General features: G+C 58.8%; 1 protein-coding gene across 1 annotated transcript; it reads left to right on the top strand.

The window, feature by feature from the left end:
• Positions 1 to 3,901: 3,901 nt before the first annotated feature.
• On the top strand, positions 3,902 to 19,214 carry SRL (sarcalumenin). The gene is made up of 7 exons (XM_037382410.1): positions 3,902 to 5,009; positions 6,736 to 6,834; positions 7,649 to 7,744; positions 11,596 to 11,631; positions 15,881 to 15,997; positions 16,727 to 16,960; positions 17,735 to 19,214. Exons 1-7 carry the CDS (start codon positions 3,911 to 3,913, stop codon positions 18,544 to 18,546), a joined length of 2,493 nt encoding a protein of 830 aa, XP_037238307.1. The 5' UTR covers positions 3,902 to 3,910; the 3' UTR covers positions 18,547 to 19,214.
• The last annotated feature ends 1,088 nt before the right edge of the window (positions 19,215 to 20,302 follow it).

Consider the following 20,302-nt stretch of genomic DNA (forward strand, 5'->3'; position numbering starts at 1 on the left):
CATCAGCTCCAAACTGGTGCTGGAGCCAAGCTCCCACCTGCCCTGGCTGCTGCGGAAGGGCTGCTGCGTGACATGTGGGCAATAAAACACCAGGACTTCATCTGCAGAGCTCAGCAGTGGCACCGGGCTCCACAGGCATGGTGCAGAGTGGGAAACTGAGGCATGGGAAGAGCAGGGAGGAGATGCCGTCCTCTGCTGCGCTCTGTCCAAGCACCCAGGGGTGGGCGTGCAAGGCTGGGATGCCCAGGCCTGAGCTGGATGAGGGGCACAGCCCCAGCTTTGGGCTCCCCTGGTCCCGCTCCCAACTTGTGAGGGGTTACTGGTTGCAGAAAGGTCAGGTTCATAGGTCTAATCCGCCTCAGCTTTTTCCAGAAGCCAGGGTGCTGGCTGACAGCAGTGCAGAGCATCGTAATCCCGGGAGCTGCACTGCTTCTCCGAGGGCAGGGGCAAGTGTCCCAGGGCTGTGGCTTGAGCACCAGAGACCTGGCAAACTTGTGTCAGGTCCCCAGCCAGGCTGAGTCCCGGGCTGTCAGGGCTGGAGCAGCACCCAGGGTACGTCCCTGAGCAGAGGCTGTGGGGACCCCACAGAGCCCAGTGAGCAGAGACATGACCATGAAATGGGGGTGAGTCTCGCAGGAAAGAGGGGTCTGCAGCGGGTCCAGCAGCACAGCTGGTGTCTTCCATGGAAAATCCCGGGGAAGTCCCGGACAGCTCCTTTGGGTGCAGCCATTTTCTGCGAGATTTTAAAGGGCTTCATCAGAGCAAAGCACAGCCTTGCCTTTCCCTGAAAAAGAAGGGACAGACGTTTGGGGTGCAAGCTTGTCCTGAAACCCCACTGGCAGCACAAGGGGAGGGCAGGACCCGCGGGAGCCAGTGGATAACTCCCCTGGGTGCTGCTGGGGCCAGGATCCGAGCAGGGGAAGGGGGCGTGCAAAAAGCCATCCCCACAGTGCTGCGCATCGCTGGCCCCACGCTTGGGGCTCCTATTTCTGCTGGAGGGGGAGAGCATCCCTCCCAGGGCCACCTGTGCCCATCTGTCCCTCCCGGCCAGCCCCTGCCCCAGCCCCAGTGCTGTCCTCAGAGCTCAGAGGCTGTCCCTCCTGGAGGACCCATTTGGGCATGAAGGCATTGCTGTTCCACGCGGCCCTGTGTGGGGATGGGGGGGAACACCGTGGCAGGGTCACGTTCAGCCTCTGGCAGCCATCCCTAGCCTGTCCACACAGGCTTTTCCCTGGGGCAAACCAGCCGAGGCATCCTGTGGCAGACAGAGCCTCTCTGTGAGCTCTCCATCCCTGCAGCTGTTCCCCAGGGTGCTGTCACCGTGGGGCAAAGGGTCCCTAGGGAGCTGCCAGCCCTGCCAGCCCCTGCGGACGGGTGTGAGATTCGGGGTGGGCAGGGGCAGCGCAAGCCGGGCACCCTCCGGGAGAGCAGCTCCCCCAGGGGAGCAGGGCAGGGGCTCTTCTCCGGTGCCACCCGGCCGCTTGGCACAAGGCAGGGTGCGAACAAGGGGAGCCCCGGTGTCACTTTACATCGTGGCTGTCCCCGCTCCCTCCCGGAGCCCACGGGGACCCGCAGGACGGGACCCAGGTGCAGACGTCACCCTTGGCTGGCAGCAGGGTGAGGGGCTGGGGCCAGCGGCCGAGGGGCTGGGGCTTTGCCGTCCGCAGCCTGCCGAGCTGCTCCTTCTGAGTCCCCCGTACAGTTGCTGGGCCATATTTTTAGCCTCTGGTGGATGCACGGAGGGTGTTAAGCCCATAACCTTCAGTCCATTTCGCTGCTCATCGGCTGGCCATCTGCAGATCAGCACAATTCGCCCTGTGATGGATTTGGAGACCATGTAGGGGAAACAGGAGGGACAAGGAGGTGGAGAGGGGAGAGGGACTTTGTATGAGACCTTGAAGGTCACAGGAAATAAAGCCCGTGACCAGAACACCAGCAGGAACATCCCAGTTTGAGCACCTGGGGAGTATTTCCCTTTTCCCGTAAGGGATGGCTCACGGCGGACACTGGGGTTGTTGTTCTGCCCTGCCATGGTGGGTGACAGCTCCTCTGTCCCCCTGCATTGGATTAGAGGGGACACACGGACCCCAGACAAAGCCCTTGGGGCATGCAGGGTCTCCTCCACATGGTCCTGCTCCCCCCCTCTACCACCTTGACCCTCCCCAGACACCCGCCCGAGGACCCAAACTCCCCTCCCGGCCCTCCAGGTCACCAGCTATTTTGGGGCCAAACTGAGAATATCTCTAACTCTGTCAGCCAAGGGGACCCTCAGGAGACCCAGGCTGGTCTCCAGGCCACCAGGGCCAGGTAGGGGCGTGCTGGCCCCCAGCCACCTGGGGCTCTGCCGGTCAGGCATAGTACATTCCCCTTCAAGTCGCTCCTGGCAGGCTGGGCACCCTGAGGGGTCCCATGGGAAGGTGACCCAAAGGGGATGGGTGCTCTGGCTGGGAGAGAGGCGGGTGGGAGCTTCCCATGACCTCTCTGCCTCGGGCTGGGAGCTGTGTCGGGAGCCCGCAGGCACCCCTGAGCCACGTGCCAGCAAAGGACGGGGCAGGTCGGCGAGGGCAGAGCTGGGGTGACCCACGCATCCGGTTTCGGCAGGGCAAGGGGCCGCGGTGACGGCGGCAGCTCCACCGTGCCAGGCTGCACATGAGAGCCACTGGAAGCCCTGGCAGGCGGAGGTGCAGCCTGTCCCTCCCAGCCGCCTGCCACCAGTGTGGCTCTTCCCCAGCACGAGCAGGCTCCCACCTGCCTCGTGGTTAACAGCACCACCGGTACCGGTACCAGAGCTGATAGAGATGCAACCAGTGCCCAGCATCCCTGGCGACAACAAACCAGCTTGAACGATCTGGGGCTGGTCTTGGCTCAGCTCCTGCAGTGCTCGGCTACCACGGTCCCCAGCAGCCAAGCCCAGTGAGCTGCAGTGCCACAGCTTTGCAGAGGCCCTGCCGGTGCTCCGCGGCTCGCCAGCACGGATGCGGCACGGGAGCTGGGGGAGAGGGGCTGGCTGCCCATGCCCGTGCTGCCCGCTTGCCTCCCTGCAGCCGAGGTGGAGGTGGCATTTTCCCCTGGTTGGCATCTGGTTGCCAGCTGGAGTACAAAGGAATTATTTTCCTCTGAAACGCTTCCCTGGTATGCAGGCATTAGACGTTTCAGGGGATTATTTAGACTAGCAGCAACTGTTTGTAACGGAGACAGTATAGCTGGTGATCTTTTATTTTTGGCACCCGCTGCCTAATGTGAAATTGCAGTTGGTCTGTGGAAAGTCCGGATGGCTGCTCCCGGGCTGCCGAACAAACTCATTGTGTCCCCACCAGCCGCACAGTGCAGCAAATGCTTTCCTAGTGAAGGGATGCTCACAATAAATAGCTCCGAGCCCTGCTGCCCCTGCCCGTGCCCCATGCCGGGCAGCCTTCCTCGTCCTCCTCCCCTCGCCCCGCCACCCGCCATGGCTGGTGAAACGCTCTCCTGAGGCAGGGCTGGGGAAGGACCCTTTTAACATGCCAAGTGCCCACGGCCCCTCGAACTATGCTTTTTGTTGTTCCTTTCTCCCCCTCACCCGCAGTTTTTAGGGCTGCTTTGCGGCCTTCCTGCAGTGCTCCATGGCGGGTGGCAGTCGCAGCCCCAGGCAGCCATGGCTGGGGCAGCCGTAGGGCCCCCCTCTTGCATCGGCTTTGCTGCCCCCTCAAACACCTCTTTGCACCCAGCTTCTTGCCACAGGGACAGACAATTGAGCTGGAACTAGAGAAGGTTTAGGAGAGAGTTTAAACCTCTTTGTAACAGCCACAAAGTGTCCCTCAGGGCCCCCTCCGACGCTGATGGGTGGCCAGTGGGTGCCCCGGTAGTCGTGGGCCAGCGCGGGTAAGACTGACTGAGCTGTTCTCATCGTTTAGAGCCACGCACCCCTGGCATGGACCATGTTGGTGGTGCTGCCGAAAGCCCCTTGCCAGCTGCAGAGCCCAGGCTGGAGGAGAAGGCAGACGATGGCAGCCCTGAGGAGAACAAAGATGGTGGCCCCGCCAACACCTCCTTGCTTGGTGCCACTGAGGAGGGCCCTGGAGAGGGGCAGGAAGAGCCGGTGGGTGGCCTGAGCGGGGACCTGGGGCCAGGGCACGGACAGACAGAGGAGACCACCAAAGAGAAGAGCCAGGAGGGGCCCGGCGAGGCACAGGGCCCAGGGGAGGGTGCCATGTTGGGCACTCCTGAGGCTGCGCACCAGGAAGGGAATCACGGGCCTGGCCCACAAAATGTCTTCCATGCCCAGGAGGGCGAGGAGCCCAGCGCCAAGAAAGGAGCCTCTGAGAAGCAAGGGCAGCCTGGGGAAGAGAAAATGGAGAAGCCAAGATCAGTGTCTGCTTGTAAGGGGGGAGAGGAAGGGGATGAGCAGAGCTCAGAGGAAGAAGACGAGCAAGGGGAGTCTGAGGAAGATGGAGGCAAGGAAGAGTCCGAGGAGGAAGGAGAGTCCAAGGAAGAGGGAGAGTCTGAGGAAGATGGTGCCAGGCCAGCGGGGCCAAAGAATGGAGCTGAAGAGAGTGGCAAGAAAGCGGCTAGCACTTCCAGCAAAAAGGGCAATGGCAAACCAGCAGCTGCCAGCAAGGGAGAAGCCAGGGACGGCCCTGTCATCTGCCATCACCCACCCTGTGGGGCTGTAGCAGAAGACCCCCCAGCAGCATCGGAAGACCCGCCAGCAGCAGAAGACCCACCAGCAGCAGTGAAAGACCACCCACCAGCAGAAGACCCGTCAGCAGCAGTGGAAGACCCTCCAGCAACAGAAGACCCACCAGCAGTGGTGGAAGACCCCCCAGCAACAGAAGACCCACCAGCAGCGGTGGAAGACCCCCCAGCAACAGAAGACCCACCAGCAGCGGTGGAAGACCCCCCAGCAGCAGCAGACCTGCCAGCAGCGGTGGAAGACCCCCCTGCAGACAAGCCATCGCTGGCAGAAACAGAGAGCCCACCCAGCCACAGCACCTACACCGCTGCCGCCGAGCTCCAGCACAGCCAGAGAGGTTGGAGTCTTTTCTTGTTGGTGTGCTGTAGCGGCGAGAGTGACCTACTATCAACCCCCGGCGGAGCTGAGCTTGGCACATTAAACCGCACCTAGTGCATGGCCCTCTCCTAACGCTTCTGCTTCCCACGCCTGCCCCTAACCGCTGCACGGCTGGGCCGGCTGCGGGCATCGAGGGCGCAGGCAGGAGCCCACGGACGCCTGTGATGCAGGCACTTGCCACAGCGATGCCAAAGCTGGCCAACATTTCCCTTGCTGCACTTTAAACCTATGGTTTCTCCTCTGGGCTGTGGACATGGATAAGATTTTTAACACCCAGGCCCCTTTCAGTACCTGCAGACCTCTTAAAGGCTCCTCCTCCCCAAAAGTCCTCTGGATCCCCAGTTTTCTTGGTACAAGGGCAAGATGCTTGCCCGGGCTGGTGGGTCTCTTGTCCACCAGCTCTTGCCTCGTAGGGAAGGCGTGAAGAGGTAATTCAGACCGATGAGTTGCTGAAGCACCGGCTCTGGCTGTGTTCAGTCAGTGAAAGGCTAGCTAAGGAAAAGGGACTCCCCCCCCGCCATGATTTCCTGGAAACACTTGTGGACTTTGGCCCACAGTTTGGGCAGCAATCTTCAGATCCAGCTGAGTTTTTTTCTGCTTTCAACTGTAATGTCCCAGCTCAAATAGTTCCCATTTGTACTGAAATGGAAACCCAGTTTGGTCTCTGTGGCTTTACTTGGCAAGTCAAAAGGTCTTCCTCAGCCCAACACTCGGTAGACAGCACAGTCCCAGGGCTCGGCAAGTGCCCCACTTGGCCCAGGCACCCCCAGCCCAGCCAGCCAGCACACACCTGTCCCCAGACCTGTCCCCAGACCCCCTCTAAAGCCCAACCCAGCCAGCTCCTGACAAAGCACCTGGAGCTGCACGGGGTCCTTGGTGTGCCAGCACCTCCAGGGCAGGGCAAGGACACCTCTGTCTCCCTGGGGACACTGCCTGGGGACACTGGGGTGCCTACCCCCAGCGGCAGCAGCTGCTTCGTGCTCCCTGGGCCTAGCACAGAGCCATGGGGTCCCCCGGGCCAGCCCAAGCCACAGCCCCATGCAGAGGGCTCCAGTCTGATACAGGGGCAGAGGTGGGAGGGAACAACCCTGTTGGCAAAGGCGAGGAAGCCAGGATGGGTGAGGTTGGCTGGTTTCTCAAGAGCCAGCCTCAACCTCACACATTCTCATGTCTCTGGCTCGATGCGTAAGGGTTTTTGGGAGCGGACAGAGAGGCAGAGCAGAGTGCTCCTGCAGTGGGGGCTTAGCCCTGGAGGAGCCGCAGCTGCTGGGGGAAGCGCTGGGGCCCCGTCAGGCGGCAGGTGCCGCGCGTGCTCGCATGATGCCCCAGCCCGAGGAGCCCCTTCCAGGCACGTCCTTCGCATTCTCCCTGAGCGGCCAGCCCTCGCTCCCCCCAGGAGACATGGCGTGCCTCCCTCACCAGCCCCTCCTCGGAGCCAAGCAGTTGCCCACGACGCTTCCCCCAGCAGCTGCAGCCCTGGCAGCCTCTGCCAAGCCTCCAGGAGCCTTTGCAAAAAAGAAACCATGTGGTGTACCAAAGGTGACAGTGGCTGCTGAGGCACAGAGCAGGTCTGCAGGCTTTGGGGCGTCTGTGCTCCCCCACGCCCTCTCCCTGGCAGCTTGTGTGAGCTTCTGTGTGGATACCCCTCTGCAGCAGTAACAGGTCTCCTTGCCTTTTTCCTCCAGAAGAGGTTGAAGATACCAGCGAACCGACCAAGCGCGACCGGTCCCACTTGGAGAACACTCTCAAGCTGAATGAGGACAAACCTGCTGATGATTTCTCAGGTGAGGGGGCCTGGGTTGGCACCAAGCTGTGCAATCCCTGCAGGACAGGCTCCTCACTGTTCTGCTGCACCAAGAGTGTGGATGGGCTTTTCCTTCCCTCGGGTGTTCTGGTTTTAACCTTACTTGTTGTAGGTCTAGCGACACCATGTCTTCCATAACAGCCCTTTTGCTGCTCTTGGGTTAACATATTTTAATTATTTTAAAGACAGCCCCAAGGACATACAAGGATTAGGAGAGCAGAGAAGCTGGAAGATGCAGATGGCTATCTGCAGTCAGCCCAAGGCAGCCACATCCCTGCCCACAGCACCCAGGGGCAACTTGTAAAAAAGAGTTGGGATTTTTATTCCAATTATTCATTGGGTTTTGCTCTTACAAGGTTTATTTCTGCTGGCCCCTGGGCAGTCTGGACTGGAAAGAAAAGTATAAAAGCTGCTACGGAAAAAGTTCCTTCTTCTAGCAAGCAGCTTAGGGGCTGTGCCAGGGGTCCCTGGCACCATGGTGCAGGGCTTTTTGAGATCATGGGTGTTGAGTACTAAATATTAATGAGAGGTGTTCCTTCCATCAGCTGCTGGCATGTGCAAGACTGGCAGTGGATGGGGACAGTGCCCAGCAGGAAACATTAGCAGGGGAGCAGCATCAAAATGTATGACTGGGATCAGTTTTGCCAAGATTTCAACTGTAAGCCAAGTCCCTTGATCCATGGCTGAATCACCCTCAAGATCTGCAGGGAATGCCCAGCAGCTTACCCAGGAGGGACTCAATCAGCATGCTGGGGTTTGCCTTTTCACCCATTCGCATGCTTCTGCTCCCACAGGAGTACTGCAGCGGCTGAGGAAGATCTACCACTCCTCCATCAAGCCCCTGGAGCAGTCCTACAGATACAACGAGCTGAGGCAGCATGAGATCACAGGTAATGCCACGGGCACTGGGGTCTCCGGCACCATCAGGTCATTGGAATGCAGATAACAGCGCAGAGAGCAGATCATGGAAAGGCTTGGAGAATTTGTCTTCCTTTGCAGCTTCTCAAGAAGGCCATGGACATGCTGGGCTTAGAGGACATGCCCTAGTGAACCCAGTGGCAGGCATTCCTGCATCTGCCTTAGCCCATCTGCTGTCAGGACCATCTGTGTAGGCTGAGCATTGAACCCTGCCTGCTTCGGGTCCTCCACCTGCTCAACATCAATGCCCTGTACCGCTGCCAAGCGGAGATCACGGCCCAACGAAACAGGCTTGGCAAGGAAGCTTAGGACCTCTCAAGGCTGGGGATGAGCTTCCTGGGGGTGGCTGGAGCTGGCATCCTTCCTGCTCAGTACAGGACACTGTCATGTGGGCAGGGTATCCCTCAAGCTCGGCAGCCTTCATTCATCCTGGGAGTTAGAGTTTCCACCTCTTGGCAGTTACAGACACATTGGTTCAGGTGAGCAGGTCCCTGTGGCCATGGGCATTGGCTTGGGCTGAGCCCCGGCAGCACACGTGTCCCTCCAGAAGAGGAAAGTACAGCCCTGGCCCCAGGACACTCAAAACTACAGGAAGCTGTTGTGACCCATATGACACAAGCAGCCTCATTTTCCAAGCACAGATGGCTCAAGCCCAAGTCCGAGGTCCCTGTTCATTGGGGTAACTCTCCTGTGAACCCCTACCTCAAGCCCTGTCCTGAGTCAGGGCCAGATGCCCCCTGTGCCTTGGCTGGGCAGGCAGGGGATGCTGGAGTCCCTGCTGCCTGTGTCCCAGGGCTGCCTGCCCACATCAGCCTCCTAACAGGGTCCCTCCTTGTCCTGAAGTTCCGCCCCCTTCCCTTCCCACATCTCCAAGCCTCACACACCCTGGAGCCATGCTCTCCCTCCTGGTGAGGCAGAACTTAGATACACCCTCCACACAGACCCTCCTTTTGCAGCTGGACTCTGCTCCGCCAGTGCAGGGGTCCCGTGTTCATTTGGGTAAAGCCTGGGGACGCATCTCCTTAGAGCGGAACGCCTGTTTTACAGGCAGCCCCACTGCAACTCCTAAATCTGTGTCAGACATTCTGTAAGCAGGCTTGAACAGCTCCATATCCAGCCAGCCCACCTCCAGCTGCCACCCATGGGGCAGGGCTGGAGAGTCTTCATCACCAGCACAGGTCCTGCCCTCTCAAGACACAGAGCACCCTGGACATCATCCACCACCCTCCCACAGGGGTTCTGGAGGGGGCATTTGTGGGTGTCATAAAACACGAGCCGTGCCTAGCTGCCTCCCACACCCAGTTCCATGTTGCTGCCTTTGCCTGCCTCGCTCCGTGCTGCTCACCAGCGGCTGGGGACCACGATCCGCTTGCTATGTGGGAGTGTAACAGGGGGTCTCAGCCACACACGATGCTGCAGGCAGCATGGGAGGAGCACCCTACAGACCGTCACCCCACAGCTGCTGCCACCCACCCAGCATGCTGGCCTGTCCCTTCCCGTACACAGCCAGCACAGCACTGCTGCGTGCCTGGGAAAGAAGCACTGGGAGCTGGAGGGTTGGCACCCCGGTGTGCATCCCCACAGCCTCCCCAGCAGTGGGGCCATGCAGCAAGGGTGGCCCAGCCATGCCCTGTCCCAGCTGACTCCATCCTGGAGCTCACAGGTTCAGCAACACCCCAGCCTCTTCTCCAAGCTGCTTTGGTCTGTGTTGGTGGCAGTGCAAGCATCTGCTTTTACTGTCAGCTCAACCCAGAACACTTCAGGAGAACAGTTGGGGTTACAGGGGAAGCTGGTGGGCTCCCAGCCCCTAACACTCACTTCACTGTTCACTGCCAGAGGATGCAGTCCCCAGCCTCAGTTCTCAGCCCACAACCCATTTCCTTGCTCAGAACATCCCACGCTGCCTTCCAGCCATCCCGTGCCCAAGATCCTGCTCCCTTTTTTTGGAGGAAGCAAGTGTTTCTCAGGCCCCTGCTGGCTTCTTCCCCTCCAGCTTCTGAGGAAAAAAAAACCACTAACCCTTGTGTTTTCCCAGCCCAAGACCCTCTCAATCCCAGCTCCTGAGCAGGAGCCACCACAGACAGCAGGTCCTGGTGCTCCTCACAGCCTCATCTCACAACACTCCAGGGGCTGTTCCACTTTACCATGAGGAACAACCCCCCCTCAGGCTGACAGTGCCCCAGGTCAGCTCCCAGCACACCCTGTTGCGTCCTACATGGCACTCTCCCAGCTATGCCAATGCAATCCCAGTGCTGGTCACACAATCACAGCCTCCCAGCCCCAAGGGAAGGGCCCAGGGATGCCGCATTGCCTGTGGCCCTTGGCTCAGCCATGAGAGACCCTGACCATGCTCCTCTCAGAAATATTCCTCCTGCCGCCAAACTTGTTGAAGCATCTCCAACACCCTAACTGCATCCTGGCACATACAATCCCATTCCAGAAACCTGAAGCTCAGCAGTTTGCCTTTAATACTCACAGATCCAGCTTTTCCCAATCCCTCATTAGCAGTGTAATTAGAGAAACCTGCAAATAAGTTAGTGGGTTGGCCCAGGGAACCCTTCTGACCTTCTAAAGCAGGTGAGGGCATAATGGGATTGAGAGAGCTTTCTCAGCTGCTTCCTCTGCATGGTGTCCCTGTCCGGAGTGGGTTCGTTGCATTGGTGGTGTCCCTGCAAGCTGGGAGATGCCCCCAGCCTCTCCCCCTGTGCCCACCCCTGCGGCAGGCGGGAGGCTGGAGGGCACAGAGCTGCCGTTCAGCTGGCCAGGAGGAGCGGGACAGCTGGGAGAGTGGCGGGGCAAGCCTGTCATGGAATATGTGTGACCTTTGGAGGTGTAAGCCAATATAGAGGGGTGCCATCGCAAGCACCTTCACCCCTCCATTACACGGCAGCCCTCCATTTTGTCTCCCTTGCCATCGACTCTGCTTGCACGCAGGAGCTGGTGTAATCCAAGGAGCCTCTCTGCTCCCCACAGCTCCCACAAACACCCCTGTAGTTGAGCTGTTACCTGTCCTGGGGGACCTGTGACTGCCGCCATCAGCCTAAGACTCTGAATTATCGGGGTGCATCCCAGAAAATTCCCCCCACACCCTCTGCTTACAGCATGTTTAAACCTGGAAGGTGCCATCTCCATTTCCCTGCCTGCCACCCTCCTGCGTCTCTGCTCTGCCATCCCACGTGGATGCAGGCACGCTCTGGCTGGGCCCACTGTGTGCTTGGTCACGGCGTGGCCACCATCTAGGGACTGTCCCTAGCTCAGGGGTAAGGGACTCTCCCAGTCCAGTGATGGGAAGCTTGCTGTGAAGTCATGCCAGTTTGCAATGCGTGCTGGTGACCCTAATTGCTGTATATGTGCCAATTAGCAAGTGTCCCCATATCAGGAATGACCTCCCAGCTGCCCTAGGGGTGGATACCGGTAACCACACCACTGGGGTGGTCAGGACACTTGTTGGGGTTGGTTGCTGTCCTAACAAAGGCTTGTCGGGCTCCGTTTGCTCGGTGAATGTTGCTGGGGAAGGCCATAGCTCTGCTGAGCTGCCATCCCAGATGCGGCAGCTCTCCTGGGCCTGCTCCCCCAAGCCACATCCCCGGAGCGCAGGGCAGACTGGGGTTTACTGCTTGTCCTGGTAGCTGCGGGTCTCGTTGCTCACAGACTGTAACTCCTTCTCTCCTGCTGGGAATGTGGCGGTCGCTGGCTTTTCCTGCCCACAAGAAGGCCAGGGTCAGTCTTCAGCTCCCTCCTCGGCCTGGGCCAGACCCGGGCAGCTGCGTCCCTCCTTCGACTCACGGTACCTTTTCTCTCTCCCCGTGTCCCCTGCTAACAGCTTATCCCGGACGCACCCTGGGCTCCTCCGCCACAGGTTGGTATTGCTGCCTGCTGCCTGCATGCTGCCAGCGCTGCCTAAGCTCTTTGCTGGCCTCCAGCTTTCCTATTCACCTGTCCCAACAGAGCCACACTTCCCAGGCACGGAGCAGACCCTTGTACCCAGCATCCCATGGCACCCTCCAGGACCAGTGTTTCCAGCCCTTCCATAGCTCGGCACGTGTGTCACTGCACCCTGTCCCAGGCCTGACTCTGGGTCCCGACAGCCCCCTCCTTCCTGAAACCTGCACCTCGCCCAGGCTTTAGCAGCTTTCCCTCCTGGGTTAAGACTCAAGAGGCTGTGTATTCCTCTAGCCATGGTTCAAAGGCATTTGTGGTGGACCTGCGGGTTGATCTTTCACCCATGGCATGAACTGGAGGAGCCCAGCAGATAGCCCACGCTACAGAGGAGAGCTCTTCCCACCCTTCAGCCTCCGACATGCTGAAACTTTCGTGAATGTCCACCCTTGATCCCCCTCCAGCTGCAGTTTAAGCCGATGAGCCCGCAGCAGCTGTCCCAGTAACACAGGCTGGCCCCTGAGAGGCGGCCTCAGCCCCCTCAGGAGCCAGAGCTGGCTCCTCTCCCTGCCTGTCCTGCTCGGGTTGTGCTGCCAGGTCCCCCCCCTGAGAAGGAGGAGATGGGATACAGGCCAAGAAATGCCAGCCAACACCCAGCCCTTCCCCTGGGTATGGCGTGCTGGGCCATGGGGACAATGTCCCTGCTGCTATCTTCTAGTTCTCGTGTCCTCCCCCATGGCCCCCGCTGCTGGCGCCTGCCGAAAGGGGCATCTCCACAGCCCAGCCCCAGACATGGCAGAGCCCTGCCAGTGCCTGCTGGGTCCCTGGCTCCCTGTGGTGCCTGAGCGCCGGCAGCGGGGAGGGTTGTGGATATATATAGCATATTCCGATAGCTGCCTTATCTGCATCTCTAGCTGCAGGCACACACACGTGTGCCGCTTGTGTGGGCGTACGTACACGGGCAGCGCAGCGTGGAGGCAGGCGCGGGCACCCTGCAGCCACGTGTGGCTCGTCCCTCCATTTGTGGGCACACGTGCTGTGTGGGTATTTGTGGCTTTTGAGGCTGTGGGAGCAAGCTGGCTAGCCCTCCAAGGGCTGCCGGGCCGTGCACCTATGCCACAGGCAGAGTGGCCAGTGGCGGCTGCGGTACAGGGATGGGGTGGCAGCATGGGCACTGCTGGGGGAGTCTCTCCAGGTGTTTTAGCTTGCCTGGGTGGTTTGAAGACAGAGCAGGAGCTTCGTGCCTGTGGCTCAGCCTGAACCAGGAGAGGAAGGACTTTTGCTGCCAGCATCCCCAGGACAGACTTGCACCACGAGGGGTGGGCTGACACCAGGCACTTCTGCTGGGCTTGAGGACAAGGCGGGAGAAGACCCGGCCTCACGTTAATCCCAGCCCCAGAGCAGCAGCACTCCCACCCCAGGGCAGCCTGGCATTGCAAGCAACATGGAAAAACCTCCTGGAAAGCCACTGCTTTAGGGAAAAATAATGATGTAGACATCCAAATTGCTCCTACCCCCAGAGCTGAACAGTCCAAGACAAATGCTGGCTCTGCGGACAGAGACGTGACTTTCCTGGCCTTGTTTGCCAGGTGCTGTGCAGGATGGCAGCATGCTCTGCAGCTTAGAGAAGCTGCGTTTTAAGCTGCTGTGTTTTAAGCAGGCCCACAGACGAGGGAGTGCAAGGTTTGAGGACCCCCCTGTTCGCAGGCAGGGCCCGATGATCACGCACCGGCATGTGACTGCTGCTGCAAGTGCCACCAGGCCATGCCTGGCTGGAGCTGGGATGAGATGGAGCTGGGAGTGAGGCAGGCTGGGCTGGGAGTGAGCAGCCACAGGGTGGCTGGAGAGAGCCGCTGTGGTGGAGCTGCTGCCATCCCTGCCCTGCAGCCGGCAAGGACTGGCTCTTCCCCTGGCCGGACCATCAAGGTGACCCAAATCGGTGCTGGCAGACATGGTAGGGGGACATAGCAGGGACAGGTGCAAGGCCAGCACCCTCCTGGGTGGGAGATGCTCACTGCTCTCCCAGACGCTGGGCAGCAGCAAGGAGGACCCATGCACGGCCTCACGTCCTTGGAGCTGCTGTCCTACCTGGAGGGCCACAAGGATCCCGTGCCTGGCACTGCCCCCAAAGCCCATGGGGTGCCAGCACCCCGCTCCCAAAGCAAGGGGTAGAGATGGGCTGTACGAGGTGTCGGTGACCTGGCAGGGGGGCTGCCTGCATCGCTGCCTGCCTCAGCAGAGTGGGGCGGAGGTGGGCAGTGAAGCAGGGCCGGGGCGCAGGGCTGCCTGCGTTCACACAGCCACACCTGGCTGGGAACGGCTTACAAAAGAGCACGCCGGGACCCGCCTCAAACCTCTGGCACAACATCACAGGGGATAATAATAATAATACTAATGATAATCCGAAACCCAATTAAAGCCAGCAAGCTAACAGAGCGGCAGCGATAGAGTGGCACAGAGGAATGATGAAAAACAAAAGTCGGAGGTTTCAACATTTGTTTTTGTCCTGGGTGAGGAGACAACGCTGGATCCCTGTGGCTCGCAGGCAGGGAGCAGGCAGCGGGCAGGGCCATCTCCCTGCTTCGGATGTGGCTGCCCTGCCTTGGGAAGGAGGGTTGAGCTGCATGGATGCTCTGTGCCCCATGGAGAGATGTCCCCAGCCCATGCCCTTCCCCAGGGGTGACATGGTGTCCCTACAATGGGAAGATGCAGGCAGGAGGAGGCTGGCACACTCTGCCCAACTCCTGCACCCGTGGTCAGGTGGGCTCACTGCAGAGCTGCCATGCAGTGCCCTCTGGCACCCTCGGGAGTGGGAGCTCAGCACCATGTGGGCTTTGCGGCTCCTCCCACCTTGGAGATGGATCCCCAGCTGGAAAGCTGCTGGCTCCTGCATGGGCAGCAGCCATGGAGCAGTGGGGTCTCAGACACTGTAGGGAAAATAGCTCTGCCTTAGGCGTGGGGCTGAAGAGAGGGTGCTGAGGGCAGCGTGGGTCCCCCAAGGACATCTCCTCACTCTGGGCCAAAGGGGAAGGCTTAGCTCTGGCTGAGACAGAACAGCTCCCAGTGCCTCCAGTGGCATCCAGCCCCTCCCCTGGCTGGGCTTCTGCTGGTGGCAGTGGGACGGACCCTTTCCCACCTGGAGCGCAGGATGGGGACGGGGAAGTTTTCTACCAACAGGAACTCACTTGTCCAGTTTTCACTTCCATTTCTGGCCTGACTTGGGCTTGTGTTGACTAGCAGGGTGCTGGCTGTCCTGGGCACAGCCTGGGGCTGGCATGGAGCAGGGGCTCCTCTGGCTCTGCCGGCTGCCTGCCCAGTGGCCGGGAGACTGGAGGGGTTGAGCAGAGCGGGCACAGGCTGATTGCAGGGTCCTGCTGGAGCAGGGATTGCTCCTGGGGGCCGTGGCTGCATGTGCCCAGGGAACTCTGTGCTCCCAGACCAATTGTGCGGCACTGGGACAGGTCCCTGTGGGCCCATCACCTCCATGAGCCCTTAGCAAACTCCAGACTTGAAGAGTGTGGGATGGTGACTGTAGTTCGTTCTGCTCCTGCCTTTCGCCACGCCTGTGGCAGGACTGTTTGCCCAACCTGCCATCCCTGTGCTGGGCTGGAGCCTGGCAGCCAGCTCACGTAGGCAAGGACCTTCTGCTCAATGGGAGGGCTGGGAGCCACGACCCGGGGGCAGATCCCTGCGAGGCTATGGTAGAAAGGCTTGCAGGCAGCTGGCACGAGGCTCGCACCACGCTTGCCAAGCACCGCGCTGGTGTTGCTCCTTAAACCACAGCAGTTCCCTTTGCACGAGGCATTCGCCTGGTTGCGGCATGGCCACCTCCTTCGCATGTCCTGTGCTTTGCGGCGGCTGCCTTTAAACAACAATCGCCCCCACAGCCAGCCCCAGAATTACCCTGGCTAAACCAGCACCAAACCCAGACAAGATTTAAAAGACCTTCATGTCCTCCCGTAGCCTAGGAAGGGCCACACTTCAGAGGACATCAGACAAGTGAGGTGGGGCATCCCACAGAGCACGGTGATGTCCCGCTCCTGCAGATGCTGGGGCCCGTCGCTGGGTGATGCCTTGGCTCGTGAATGGCTGGCAGCCCAAAAAGGGTGGCTGTTTCCCCGGCAGCATCACCGCGCTGCTCAGATGGGATGCTCATTACAGCGGGGAGTTAATCGCGTGGTGGCGGCTATTGTTTCTTCACTTCCTCCTGTTATTTCCCCTCTCCGCAGATGGGGAGATCACTTCCAAGCCAATGGTGCTATTCCTGGGACCGTGGAGCGTTGGCAAATCCTCCATGATAAACTACCTCCTCGGGCTGGACGACACTCCCTACCAGCTCTACACAGGTAGCACACTCACCGCTCCCTCCCTGCTCTGCCAGGGGCATGCTGGCACCTGCATTTCTGCATCCGTGTGGTCAGCGGCTCCTGGTCACATTTCTTCGATCCCCCTCGTTACAGCAGAAGGGTTGTGAACTGGTCCGTGCCACCTGGCTGCAGTGCCATGCGGAGGGAGAGGTCCCCCACCACAGCTCAGGCCCTGTCCACCCTCCCCCAGGAGCAGGAGGGTATCCGTCCCCACAGCATCCCCGTCCCACAGCACAGGGTTCACCACCTCCAACCCTGACTGCGAGAGCAGCAGTCACGTCACAAGGGCAACTCGCCTTTGTCTTCTGCCCTTCCCTCCTCATGCGGAGCCAATTAATTCACCCTCCCAGGAGAAAAGCCATTCCCCTTCCCTCCTCCCTGCTCCCACGGATGTCATCTCGCAGCTGAGGGCAGATGTCTGTGGGCAGCTCTGTGCCACGGTAATGAGGGCTCCCGGGAGGTGGTTCTCCAGGGTGCCTTGTGCAGTCAGGCCTCTTCCAGAATAACCAGTCCCTGCAGAAAACAGCCCTGCTGGCATTTTCTCAAGAGGTTTGGCAAGAATTTTGTAGCCCCACTGCTTGCCTTCCCCCAGCATCTCTTGGCAAGCGAGTGATGCTCCTGAGCTCCCCAGCTACTCTCAGGCCAGCCCTGTCGTGCCCATTGCCCGGCATGGATTTCACAGCTCTGCTGCTCCTCTCTGCTGGGCAGGGGCAGAACCCACCACCTCCGAATTCACTGTCATCATGCACGGCCCCAAGCTGAAGACCATCGAGGGCATCGTGATGGCTGCTGACAGCGCCCGCTCCTTCTCACCCCTGGAGAAGTTTGGGCAGAACTTCTTGGAGAAGCTGATAGGGATCGAGGTGCCCCACAAACTGCTGGAGCGAGTCACCTTCGTGGACACGCCGGGCATCATTGAAAACCGCAAGCAGCAAGAACGAGGTAGGGGTTTACTGGGCTCATATAAGGGACTCCAGAAAAGATGCTGTAACAATGTGAGACAAGAAAGATGGCTGAAGCACAACAGGGACGAGCCCTGGGCTACAAACGGGGTCTTGCATTGAAGGGGATGGTGATGTTTGTCTGCCCATGGCTGTGGTGGCAGCAGCTGGGACCTGGGGAACATACCCCAGTGTCATCAGCTAGAGCAGCCATTTCTGCTGTTTGGAGGTGTGACAGACAGGCGTCTTGGCAAGGTGTTTCCTGGAAACTCCTCAGGCCGTTGATTGTCTGACTCAGCTCAGCATATAATGCCCTGCGTGTCACCCTCAGAGCGAGGTTTTGCCAATGGCTGGTGCTATAGCAGTGCCCAGAGAAGCACCAGTCCATTCCCACAGCACCTGGGATGCCAGGACAGACAAGCCCTTGGTGCCCACTGGGAAAAGCCGTGATGCAGCCAACAGCAGCTCACAGAAGCAGCAGGAATCCGTGGCCAGCAGCAGGGAGAAGGAAGGCTGGGAGGAGAGGCTGAGGGAGACAGGCAGTCGCAGGCCCAGACACACAGGGATGGGTTTTCATGCCAAGAAACACTGAAGTGTTTTTCACACATGAGAAACAGGTTCTAGGCTGCATGGGAAGACTGCTGTGTCCCACACCCTGTCCAACCCAGACAGGGCATGAGGCATGGCAGGCTCAAGGTTTATCTAGCCCTTGACCTGAAGGCACTCATCCTGTGCTGGCCATTTCTGCTGGATTTCTCTCTTTCCTCTCCTCAAGGTTACCCGTTCAATGACGTGTGCCAGTGGTTCATTGACAGAGCTGATCTCATCTTTGTTGTCTTTGACCCTACAAAGCTGGATGTGGGCTTGGAGCTGGAGATGCTCTTTCGCCAGCTGAAGGGCCGTGAGTCTCAGATCCGAATCATCTTGAACAAAGCCGACAGCCTGGCCACCCAGGAGCTCATGAGAGTCTACGGTGCCTTGTTCTGGAGCCTGGCTCCTCTCATCAATGTCACAGAGCCGCCCAGGGTGTACGTCAGCTCTTTCTGGCCCCAGGAGTACCATCCAGATACCCACAAAGACCTGTTCCTCAAAGAAGAGATATCGCTCCTGGAAGATCTCAACCAGGTGATCGAGAACAGGATGGAAAATAAGATTGCCTTCATACGCCAGCACGCCATCCGGGTGCGCATCCACGCCCTTTTGGTCGATCGCTATCTACAGACCTACAAGGACAAAATGACCTTCTTTAGTGATGGAGAACTGGTGTTCAGGGACATTGTGGAAGATCCTGACAAATTCTATATCTTTAAGTCCATTCTGGCAAAGACCAATGTCAGCAAATTTGACCTCCCCAACCGCGAGGCTTACAAGGACTTCTTTGGCATCAACCCCATCACCAGTTTTAAGCTGCTGTCTCAGCAGTGTTCCTACATGGGAGGGTGTTTCCTAGAGAAGATCGAGAAGGCCATCACTCGTGAGCTTCCCGATCTCTTGGGAAGCATCGGCTTGGGAAAGAAGCCCAACATTCTCTCCTGCGACGTCACTGGCTGTGGCGAAACCCCAAAGAATCGCTACAGGAAACCCTAAGGTGTTCTGTAATGTAACCGTCCATGTGTTCCTACCAGTGAATGAGCTTATGTCTTATCTGTCCAAGAAGCCGTGGTTTGTTAACCCTTTGAGTGCCACACTGGCAAAGGCTACTGTACGATGAGGACTTTGAGTCATTGACATCGATGGCAGGGGAAGATGGGTGGGCATAAGAAAGAGAATAAAAACTGTGAATTCCTGACATTTTATCTTTGTTCTTTCGAGTAGAAGGCAATGTTTAAGCTGTAAATATGAGCAATGCACGGTGAGCTAGAACTGTAGCTGCTTTTTCACTGGTGCCAAGAGTGCATGAAGAGGAATTTCAGCCTCCGTGTCCCCGAAGCCAGCAGAGAGTGAGAATGAGGGCACAACATGAGAGCACAGGGGAGACACACTAACCTGGGGCATCACCGGGACCCCCAGGGAAAAGTGCTGGGCAAGAAAAGAGAGGCCAAGTCCCAGCTGTTGTTTTCAAGCACAAACATCCTACAGACCTCTTCAAATACTGATATTGTTTTCCTTTCCAAGAAATTTAGGTCACCCAGTGAGTTCTCCTTTCATTTCACAGCTGAGTTGAACTTCTGCAGCCTTCACCTGGGTGTTTGCCTTAAGAGGGGTCTTTTGCAGGGGCATTTGTAGCTCCAGACAGGTAGCTGTGATAGGATTTGCAAGTCTGTGTCAGAGGAAGAAGTGGGCTAGAAAGGAGCTGCCAGCACTGGCTGAGCTGTGCTGGAGGAGGAGGGCCAGCACCCTAACCCGCAAAGAGCCTTGAGCAGGTTTTCCTCGCCCTGGGCCAGTACAGGGAGGGGGCATTTTTTGCCTGCGTGTGCCATTAACCCCAACCCCCCCATGCTGGCAAGTCAAGCCTGTGGAGCAGCAGGGCTCTGAGGGTTAAAGGTTTGGCAGTTCAAGTTCAAGACCTTGTTCAAGTCCATGTGGCTGTTTTCTCAGTCAGACCCCCCTGTTTTTGCACTCTGTGGAGGGAGGCAGAAACGGGGGGGTCACCAGCCACAACGTTTTTGCCCATCTGCTGGTCTGTTCTCACTAGGACAATCCAGGCAGGTTTCTGTGGCGTGTTTGCCAAGCTTCCCCCATTTTAGCCATTTGTTGGCTCATCTCCGCGCATCAGTGCCCAGCCCTGGGAGGAGGAGTATTGCCTCGGGAGCAGCTGAGCAGGGTGAGGCTCCCCATGGACAGCCAACCTTGATGCCTGTCAGTGGAAGCCAGGGCATTAGAGGTGGCCTCATCACTTGGCCCTCATGGACAGCATGGCTGGCTGCGGAGCTGAGCACAGACCGACCGAGAGGTAGATGTTGTGCTGGATGGGGACTGGTGCCTTCAAGTCCACCAAGGACCTGCCGCACGTCCTTTCTCCTTCCTCCTGCCAAACAACCACAGCTAGTGCTGCTCTCCAGGAAACTCGGGAGCAGAGGGACTTGCCTTTGACAGGAACAAGAAGACGTGAAAGTGCCGTATGAGGCCAGCAAAAGGCAACAGGAATGAAAGAGAAAGCTGGGAATGGAAGGCTCTGTTGTGATGGGAAGGCTGTGAAGGGCAGCGCTCCTCGTCTCCACATGCCCAACAGGATGTGAGCTAAGGTAGAAGGTCCATGGCAGCTCCACATCCCCTGGTACTGAAGCCAGGCAGTGCGAAGAAGAGATCCCCTCGAGTCGAGGTGAGTGTGGGGGGATGCTGCCCCAGGGACTTGCTCCCTGCCTCTGCTTTGAGGTAGGACTCTGCATTTGAGCTAATGAAG

This window comes from Falco rusticolus, chromosome 4 (assembly GCF_015220075.1).
Source record: "Falco rusticolus isolate bFalRus1 chromosome 4, bFalRus1.pri, whole genome shotgun sequence".
NCBI lineage: Eukaryota > Metazoa > Chordata > Aves > Falconiformes > Falconidae > Falco > Falco rusticolus.